Genomic DNA, 10,806 nt, shown 5'->3' with positions numbered 1-10,806 from the left:
CTCTAAACCCTCAAAATTAGCCTTTTCTAAGTAGAATTAGACTTGGCTTCGACAAGGACACGGCCGTGTACCACGTCCGTGTAAAGATGCTCAGGCCGTGTACAATTTTGACTTGGTTTAGTGTCGACACAGCCATGACACACGGGCGTGTGGTCTACCCATGTGTCACAAACGGGATTGTGGATCACCCGTGTGGGAGTGCCTAGGCCGTGTGCCACACTGAATTAGGCCCATGTTGCTCGTTTTTGGCCCGTTTCTTGCTCTATTCGCCTTTTTATGCTCACCTAAGTGTAAGACATGACTTTAAAGGATTAGGAGCATCGAATTCAATAAAACCAAGGAAAAATCATCCATAAATATGCCAAGCATGGGATAAAAATATGTATATATTATGGTTTATCACTCCCCAAGCCGTCGATTTGACCGACGGTGCATCTTCTTCTTCTTCCTCTCCACTGCGCGTCTCCTCCCTATCGTCACTGCAAGACTCGCCCTCCTTGACATCATCTTCTCTGCCACAAACACCGACAACACTGACTTCTCCATCTTCCTCTACACTTCACGTGACATCAATGCCATCCCCCTCTCATTTTTCTCCTTATGCATTGCCCCTTTTTCTCTCATCTCCACTGTGCGCCACACAACCACCGTCGCCCTCTCCTCTACATGCCACACAACCCATTCTTTGCCTTCCACCACCAGATCAACCACGGGATTCGGCACCCGAATCATCACGACGTCGATGCCGTCGATGGCCAACTCGCCCATCAACCCAACCAGCGTTGCCAAGCGCTAGTTCCTCCATCAACTTCGTCTTCGGTAGTACCAAACTACCCACTCACGCCAGCCCCTCTGAGTGAGGCAACGACTAGTGACCGTTGCCCACTCGTGGCCAAACCTGCTGATCTTGAGCAAATGTTTTACCACTCGAGTGCCATTTACATGGTAACTTAGCATTTGATACTACTACCAGTCGAAACAAGTGTGATCGTTTATGCCATAAACAACTCGTCTTGCAAATGTTTATCATTACCTATTTTTGATGCTTTACATCTTGAAACTGCTGTTACTAATTATTTTCGCAATATTGGTTGGGTTGGAAATTTTGATATTACTCACTGTGCCTATTATGAGCTGGTTTTGGAATTTTGTTCCACATTTCATTTTCAGCGACACGGTCAAATCTCATTGGAGACACTTGGTGTTGTCCAATTTTGGTTACTGGGTATCATGCATAGTTTATCCCTTATTGATTTTAATATTGCATTATCTTTTGTGACTGAGGACTATACTATATCCACTAATTACAAAAATAGCCTATGTACTCTTCCTGCAGATTCTAAGGCTGTCGAGGCCTTTGCTTTGTTAACTAATAATGTCGAATCCATGTATAGCCCCAAAACATCAAATGATTTATGGTTTGTAACCCCGCCTTATATTACTGATCGCGTGATTCGTAACAAGTAATAAATATTTATAATAAAGATCAAACCTAGACTAACTATTATCACAATGAAAAGGCAAGCACACCTATTGAACAATAGTATAGTAATAGCAAGACCAGGATATCGTACCCAAGGGAACCAAAAGTACTAGTAATAACTATCTTTTTATTATCTAACCTAGAAATAAAGAGGGGTTGTTTATTAAACTAATTAACTAAGCTAATTAACTAATTAAACTAAAGTAAAGAGAAAAGTTGGAAAAATACTTGACGAAAATTAATTTGATAAAGACGACACCCAAGGAGGAATCCACCCAGATTTCACTTGTTATCTGACTCTGAACCAGACGATTTATTCACTTGACTTGATCCATGAGACTCCCTGACAAAACTTATATATCTATCAACAAGCATTCATAATCTATCAAGAAACTTCAAAATACACATGTATTCATCAATGGAATCATTCAAAATCTTTAACAATTTTTCAAAATAGTCCCTAGGCTAGCTAGTACTAGATACAACGATCTCAAAAACACTAAAATCATTAGAAACGGATCAAAAACCATACATTGATTGAAAAATATAGCACAACCAAATGAAGAGAAAAGAAATGGCTTCCTTTTTCCCTAAATTTCAGTTGAAAAGATGATATGAAGACTTAATTTAACTTTGTTTTATCTATTATATGATTAATAATCAAATTACCTAAATAACCTTAATTAAAAACCATTAAAATTCATGATAATATGTCCAGAAAAGTCCACTTACACTAGGGATAGTCTATTTACAACTCAAAGACCTTTACTTTAAGGTTCTATAGCTATTTAACACATTTAGCTAATAGAACAACACTTTTGCACTTTGTGCGATTTAGTCTTTTTTCTCAATTGAGCAATTAAACGATAAAAATTCTGAACGAAATTTTCACACCAACATGATATCATACTGTAAACTTAATAATAATAATAAAATAATTGTTTTGACCTCAAATTTGTGGTCCCGAAACCACTATTCTAATTTGACTAAAAACAGGTTGTTACAATTGCAAGTCGGTGACAAGGTATTCTTGAAAGTATCGTCTTGAAAGAAAGTTCTCTAGTTTGGTCGTACAGGAAAACTAAGTCCACGATTCATTAGACCATATGAGATTACATAAAGAATTGGACCGGTTGCATATCGGTTAGCATTACCGCCAGAACTTGATCGGATTCGTAATGTTTTTCATGTGTCTATGCTACGGTGGTATCGATCCAACCCTTCACATGTTATCTCTCCCACAGAGATAGAGATTTAGCCTGATATGACATATAGTGAAGAACCACTCAAAATCTTAGCTCGAGAAACAAAAGAGTTAAGAAATAAAAAGGTAGGTTTAGTAAAAGTTCTTTGCAACGACACGATATAGAAGAGGCTACTTGGGAACCGGAGGATACTATGAGGAAGCAAGACCCGAATCTTTTTACTGGTAAAATTTTAGAGGACGAAAATCTTTAAAGAAGGGAGAGTTGTAACAACCTAATTTTCAGTGAAATCGAAACAGTGGTTTCGGGACTACAAATCCGATCTGAAATAAAATTTATTTTTATTTTATTTCATGGTCCATAATACGTTAGAAATGTCATGTGAAAATTTTGATAAGAAAATTTTATTGATTATGTGCTTAATCACGAGAAGGACTAACTCGCATAAAATGCAACAGATGAATTCTAGTAGCTACAAGGATTAAATAGCTATGGAATTCAAAACTTAGACCCTTAAAGAAAAGTATGTAGATATTTTAATGACTCTTCCATGGAAATTTAGAAAAAGGGCAAGGACTAAATTGGAATTTGAAATAATTTAATTAATTAAAAGATGATAAAAGAATTACATCTTATTTTCTCATCATCTTCCCAAAAAATACATGGAAACCCTAGGAGAGAGAGGAGAAACTTTCATGGCTTAATTGGGTAAGTTTCCATATCTCTTTTTTAGTAATTTTGACATTTTTGAAACCGAGATAGCTTAGTCTATCTATTTGAAGGATCAAATTGAAAAGTTATCAACGTATGGAAATTGAGTCATGGATGAATATGCTGAAATTTTAAAATTTATGGTAGAAAATGAAAGGTTGTTGATAGATGAACAACTTTTACAAAGTGATTTTTGATGAAAACATTATTTAAGGACTAAAATGTAAAGTTGTAAAAATTGATGAAAAATTTTAAAATTTATAGAAAATATGTTCTGTAAATTATATATTGAAATTTTGATTAGGCTTGGAATAGGGAGTAAATTGCATAAATTTCATTTTCGATCCTAAAAGTTAAGGGCAAAATGGTAATTTTGCCTAGGACGTAAATTGAGTCCAAATGAATATGAAATGTGTGAAATTGATGATTAAAGTTATTTATATAGATCCGAAAAACACAAAAAATCGAGATTAGATCCAAGAAAAGAAAAGGTTTCAGATTAGTAGATTATTTACGCGAACCAGTGTCGAGGTAAGTTCGTGTAACTTAATCGAGCATGTAAGTATGTTAAATTGAATGTTCTGTGTAACACCCCAAACCCGGCCTAGACGTTATGGCCGAATCTGGCGGTGTCACATTGAATTGTTTTTTGAAAACGTGATTTCATTAAAAAACCCTTCTTACTATTTACAACTTGTGTAAAGTCTCAGTTTGTGTTCATTTAATTTCAAAACGTGGTTCATTGGAAAGTTAATCACTTTTAAAAAACGTTATTAATTTCATTGAAAATCTCTTACAGTTGCAAAAGCTAATTTAAATTAAAGAAGTTTAAAACATATGTTTTTGGAAACAGTAATTGGTTTGAAAACTCGTCTTTTCCCATATTAGCAGTTTAAAGTGAGTAATCAAAAGCCCAATTAGAAGTAAATACCACAAATGGCCTTATTACAAACCAGAAATCCAAAATAAAAAAATACGAGTAAGCAATTTAACGTAGCAGTAGGAGCAGTCGTGTGGCCATCTCCGAGTCCCTCACAACACCGATTCGCCTAACTTTGGGGACTACCTGTACAGTTAAAAATGGGGTGAGTTTACAAAACCTCAGTGTGTAATCCCCTTACTAGAGTAGCAGTCAGTATACAGAAACAGAAACAGTCTGGCACAGAGCCCTTTAACAGTAATAGTATAGTCCAGTTCAGAGCATAAGTGGATCAAAGCCCATTACATTATCATTTAGGTCACAACCCATAACAGAATCAATTGGGCCCAGCTCATCTCAGTAACAAAACAGAATGTGTGAATGCATGGATGCATGCTATCCCATCCAATCCTACACTTGCCTCCGTCCAACCCTGCACTACCTGTGGGGAATAACTCACCCACACCATCCCTACACTTACAATGTTAGCATCAGTTGCAGCACTAACCAAAATCACAGCAAAGCTGCTAGTACATATACGTCTTTAAGCCTTCAGCAGCAGTATTGTGATTGGCATAAAGCCATCGATAACTGTAATAAGTCCGGCACACAACCATCAGCGACGGTAATATAATTGGCACACAACCATGGGTAAATATGATCGACACAGAGTCATCGATAAATATGATAGGCATATAGCCATTGGTAAATACGATTTGCACAAAGCCATAATCAAAATAGCACAGAGCCATAATTAGGTTGGCACAGAGCCATAATCAGATTAAGTAGCACTAAGCTGTTTATCGGTCCACAGTCGTCTCGTGTGACCCGTGCGACCTTAACAGATCTATACTGGACCCACAGTCATCTCATGCGACCTGTGTGATCCTATCAGAACTTCCTCCGTATCAATGTCCCAACCCCATGCAGTATGTCGTGTATGTCATGCTCAATCATCACACGTGTATGCAAAATGGCCATGCTCAGTAACAATCATTTAAACATATGTTAAAAGCATATCAGTCGTACAACCATCGTCAAGTCAGTTAAACCACAGTCATACAATCACAGTCAAATCAGTCAAATTCATAGTCCAAGTCAGTCATTTACCCACAAGAGCAATATAGTCATTTTACCCTACAGGGGTATTTCGGTAATCTAAACAGTTTAGCCCAGGATTAGCCACGGCTTTGCATACTACATAGCCCAGTCCAAATTTTATCACTTATCGAGGATTTTATCCATGTAGGGCCTACGAGCCCATTGGGCCCACATGGCCCACTTCAGCCCATTGAGGCCCAAAATGGCGTATGCTATGTGCGCGACATGACAAGCTCTACTATTTTCCACCAAACAGTCAGATTTACACAAGCGGGCCCACGGGCCTATCGGGCCCATTCGGCCCATATGGCCTAAGCCCATGAATTCCTTCATGGTAGCCTTTTTTCACCGTACACCCACATTTCATGGGCTCGATTTACCGTTCGTGCTATCGCACGCTCTAAGCCTCTCCTTTCGACTTTTTGGCTTCTCGGTATTTTAGTATTTCGGCATTTGCCGACCTATGGTCAAATCAACATGTGTGGATTCACACACTCTTTCGACTCTTGACCGGTTATCAAATACGGTACTACTACACACCTCATGCGATTTGCTGTAAAACACTATTGAGCACTCCGGGACGTACAGATCTGAACAAGATAGTTCACTACTCCACAATTCGCCGCGGATAATTCTGTAAAGACCCAATACCAACATCAATTCACATTTCATATCCAAGGGTAAAAGAAAAACTTTCCTTTAAGACCACCAAAATATAGCCACTTTACCTACCAATCGCGCAATTGTAGAGTCGCACTACTCCAACGCTAACCGAGTCATTCCAACCCTTAACCTTCGCAAATAAAACAGCCGATCGATTCACCAAAAATCCATAAATGAAAAGAATACTTCACAGTTGTGACACTTACCATTAACGCAAGAACCAAAAACAAAGGTGGCAAGTTGCAGCAACGAAAACCAAGGATTAGGGAAGGAATGACTTATAAAGAAAATCCAAAGCTATAAGAAGAAAGAAAAAGAAAGTTCAACAGGCAATTGGCAGAAACAAAAGAAGACAATGAAAAATTGGCAAGGGAGGAGGAGGGTGCAAATGTTGCCATAAGAAAGAACAGAACAAAAAGGAACTGAAAGAAATTGCAAAGAATCATCTAGCAAAAATCGGCAAAGAACATAATGGCAGTCTTGAGAAGCAGAGGAAAACTATCATCTATAACTTTTTTTTTTGGGAAAAGAATGGGAACCAAATTCTTTGTATAGAAGATAACAATAACCCACATAAAATCCCATATTTTTTGTCTTAAATCTCTCCATAAATCGCTCCTTAATTTTCTCCTAATATCTCTCCATTATACACTTCATAAATCACTCCAATCTCCCATTCAAACTCTATTCAAACTCTCATGACCAATTCAACCTCAAAGTCTCAGTCCAACTTCACCTCCTACATAGCTTAAATAGCAAAATAAATACTCCATTGCGTATCCTAAGACTTGAACCTCAGACCTCACAGTTACACAACACGCCACCTTGCCATTCCACCATAGGCTCTTTCTGTGTCATAAATGATCCACAATTATTTATAAAGCCTACATGCCAGAGCCATGGTTCATCCCTTAAAAACGAAAATTTTGCAAGAGCCAAGGCTTGAACCCAAAACTTCTCAGGCACTTCCCAGGACACTTAGCCGCTGAAGCAGGCATTCCAATTCCTCTGATATACGAAGCCCATTTCTTCTAGGCCCAAAATGCGGGGCGTTACATGTGTTTGTATTTAATGTGACTTATATTGATGTGAATGATTTGATTGCTATGATGAAGAATTGAATACATGTTCGAAAATGTTGGAAAAACGGTAAAGTCTCGTTTGAATATTGAATTTCGATGAATATATGTGCTTTCCTGAAACGAATGAGGTCATGTATTTGTTGCTGATGGGATTTAGCTTGAACGAGTAATCCCATTAATCTCATTATAGAAAGGATTTAGCCTAGACGGGTAATCTTGATATAATCCCTCTTGAGCATATGTTACAATTAGGATTCAGCCTGGACTGGTAATCCTATAATATGATATATGGCTCGAGAGTTTGTTCTTTCATTAAGTGCCCTAATGGGTACCTCTGAATAAGAATTGATGGGTTATTGAATTCTACACCTTGAGTGTACTACTTGAGTATCCATCTGAATTTTAATGATTCAACAGACAAAACTCTTGGCATGAGAAGAGAATTATGGGATGAAATGAATAATGTCTTGAAGGAAAATTGTATGATGAGCTTATCTATGTTTACTTGATGTATATGAAAGTTTTGTGACTACCATGTTTGATTGGATGCATGTGTTTAGGAAATTTTGAAAAGTTGATGGAAAATATGACTTTGTATGCTTAGATTAAATAAACGGGATTGGTAAGTTTAGTTTTCGTTATACAAACGTACTAAGCATGTAATGCTTACTCTATTTTATTTTCCCCTATTTTATAGTGCTCGGAAGCTCGCGCGGGATGGAGATCATTGGAGCATCATCACACTAACCACTAGCTTATTTTGGGAATATGTAATAAACTCATTTTGATAATGGCATGTATAGGCTAACTTGGCCATAGATAGCTTAAATATGTGGTTTGTAATCTAGCCATTAGAATGGCTAGTAATGGTTGTTTTGATGTACTTGTAATGTCATACTATGGTAGTTACATACATGTTAAATGGTTGTTCAAATTATGCCTAACATATGGAATATACCAATGTAAGATTATATACATGTATGTATGTAATGATATGCCATGTTCAATGATAGAGTTTGCCTAATTTGAATGCTTGAAATGGTTGGCATTTGAATGTGAGTTTAAGTGTAGGTCATTGCTATGATTTTGGGTAAGAAATGAAGCTAGAAATGGCTTTATTTTGTCCACATGGCCAAATACACAGGTGTGTGTCTAGACCGTGTGTGATACACGGCCTGGTACATGGGCGTATGGTTAGGCTGTGTGTCCTCTGCACTTTAAATTTGAGAAACAGAATGCTCAAAATTAAGTACACGAGTAGAGACACGGGAGTGTGTCTTAGCCGTGTATGCTACACAGCCTAGAACACGGCCGTGTGTCTTGGCCATGTGAAACCTGCACCTAATTTCAAAAGAAATAAATTAACCACATGGCCTAGCACATAAGCGTGGTGCATGATTGTGTACATAATTTAGAGAGTTACACGGGGTCCAACATGGCCTACAGCACGGGCCTGTCCCAGGGTGACACAGGCGTGTCCCTTAGACCACACGGGCTTGTGAGCCCTATAACTTAGAAAATTTTGAAATGTTCCAAAATATTCTTAGAGTTTCCGATTAAGTCCCGTCTTGATTCTAATGCTCATATTGGGCCTCGAGGGTCCATTTAAGGGACATTAAGAATAATCTCAGAAAATAAATAGTAATTGACATGAATTATCTTAAAAATGTTTTGAAAGTTTTGGTAATGCTCCGTAACCCTGTTCCAGCAACAAATACCGGTTAAAGGGTGTTTCATGATATATTTATATTAATGATTAGCTATGAAATATTTGAAAGACTGTTATACATGCACTCAAAAAAGAATTGTAAGTTATATGAGATTGTGCTATTTTGAATGACACCATCTTAATGGTGAATTGAAAGTTAGACAAATTATCATATTTACTAAAAGTATTTGATAATATGAGGATGTGTTGATCGTGCTAAACAAATATGAAAGTATTGAATTCTTGACTAGTATGAGATGGGATGACATCTTGCATGTGCATTGGGGTGGGATTGTTATTGTGGTTGACGGAGGAGTTTCGTGGACATTCGGCGGCATATTAAGTTCGCATTTATTCGTAGTCAGTGCACTACACCGGGAGTACTATGAAGATTGGCGATTTTATCACATTTATTTATTAAATGACTGATTTTTTACAATTATGATCATTTAGTGGTTTTATCACATTGAGCTTTGCTCGCATTCGTTTGAGTTTGGTAGATGAGTTCTGAGGAACTCGTGGTTTGTAGTAGATGGTTGAGGTAGCAAATTCATTTTTGCATTATGACATGTTCATACTCAATAAAATGTTATTTATGCTGCTTGATTCTAATATATTGTTCCTTGTGTAAATACTTAAATGTATGCTAAATGCCTTATTGTTTAGACTCACACTAAGCTAGTTAGCTTACCCCATTACCTCAAACTTCTTAGGTAATGAATGAAACTAGGATAAGTCTTGGCATGCAAATGTACGACAGACTTTGAACTTAATTTTTATTTAAAGTCCCCTAAATTTATTTGGTTTTGGACTGTAAAATTATTTGAATTGTGGTTTGGGTTTATTTTAGTTTTGAAGGATTTTTCATGCATGCATAGTTTCATACTTGAGATTAGTTTATAAGATTATTTTGAAATTGAACTGAGCATATCACTTGGCTTAATTAATAATCAGGTTTTTAATTGGTTTTTCTGCTGCAATCAAGATAATCAAAGATATTTTTCAAAAGCAACTATGTGCCAAGAGTTCTTTGAAAAACCACGCCGAGCTACTAACTTGAGTTAATAAAGGATGGATTTAATAATGAATGTTTTTCTCGAAATAAGAAAGGTAATCATGGTTTTAATTAAAAAAAGTGCATTTTAGGTTTTCAACCAATGATAGGGCCGATTCGTAGTTTAGGTGTCCCATGTGCCCTTCACTATTTAGCCATAATGTCTAGGTGGGGTTTGGGAGGTTACATTCAAGATTTATCTAGATTACCTGGAATTTCGGCAAGATTTACAAAAGATCCATTATTTTGAATGAAAGATTAACATTGGATGTAAATTCTACGAGAAAATGGAATTCAATTGAACTTATCGACTCTTGGCAAAGATTAGGGATAAAACTGACGGCGATTCACTAAACTGATAAAAACACGACAAAATGGGGAATGATTTGATTTGGGAAATGGAATTCTTATCAGCAATGGAGAAAATTATTATGTAAAGTAAAGGGAAGAAAAGAAAATATAAGGGGAGATATAGAAAAAAATTCTTGTAACACCCCTAACCCGTAACCGTCGCTGGATTAGGGTTACGGAGCATTACCAAAGTTTACAATTCAAACAAACACATATTTTTAAATAATTTATATCATATCAATAGTCATATTAAAATCAATCTAAATCATACATATTGTCCCTTGTATGAGCCCTCGAGGCCCTAAAAACATGTTAGAAACAAGTCGGGACTAATCGGAAACTCAAAGAATTTTTCATAAAATAGTGAAAATTTTCAACACTATAGTTGTAAAACTCACACGGCTAAGAGACATGTTCGTGTCTTAGTTCATGTGGGCATTTGAAGTAGGGATACACGGCTATGTCCCAGTCTGTATACGTGCCGATGTAACTCACTAACTTGGGCCACACGGCTAAGCCACATGCCCAT

General features: G+C 36.9%; 1 protein-coding gene across 1 annotated transcript; it reads left to right on the top strand.

Annotated features, from left to right (window-relative positions):
* The first annotated feature begins 380 nt into the window (after positions 1-380).
* On the top strand, positions 381-860 carry LOC107887641 (putative protein TPRXL). The gene has a single exon (XM_016811886.1). The coding sequence runs from the start codon at positions 381-383 to the stop codon at positions 858-860; it is 480 nt and encodes a 159-aa protein (XP_016667375.1).
* The last annotated feature ends 9,946 nt before the right edge of the window (positions 861-10,806 follow it).

The sequence above is a fragment of the Gossypium hirsutum genome, chromosome A03, assembly GCF_007990345.1.
Source record: "Gossypium hirsutum isolate 1008001.06 chromosome A03, Gossypium_hirsutum_v2.1, whole genome shotgun sequence".
Classification (NCBI taxonomy): Eukaryota; Viridiplantae; Streptophyta; class Magnoliopsida; order Malvales; family Malvaceae; genus Gossypium; species Gossypium hirsutum.
This window is presented reverse-complemented; position numbering and strand designations above follow the sequence as displayed.

What these genes read in the sequence shown, in the direction of transcription:
- LOC107887641 (XM_016811886.1), top strand. Translation starts at nt 381, where the DNA reads ATGTATATATTATGGTTTATCACTCCCCAAGCCGTCGATTTGACCGAC.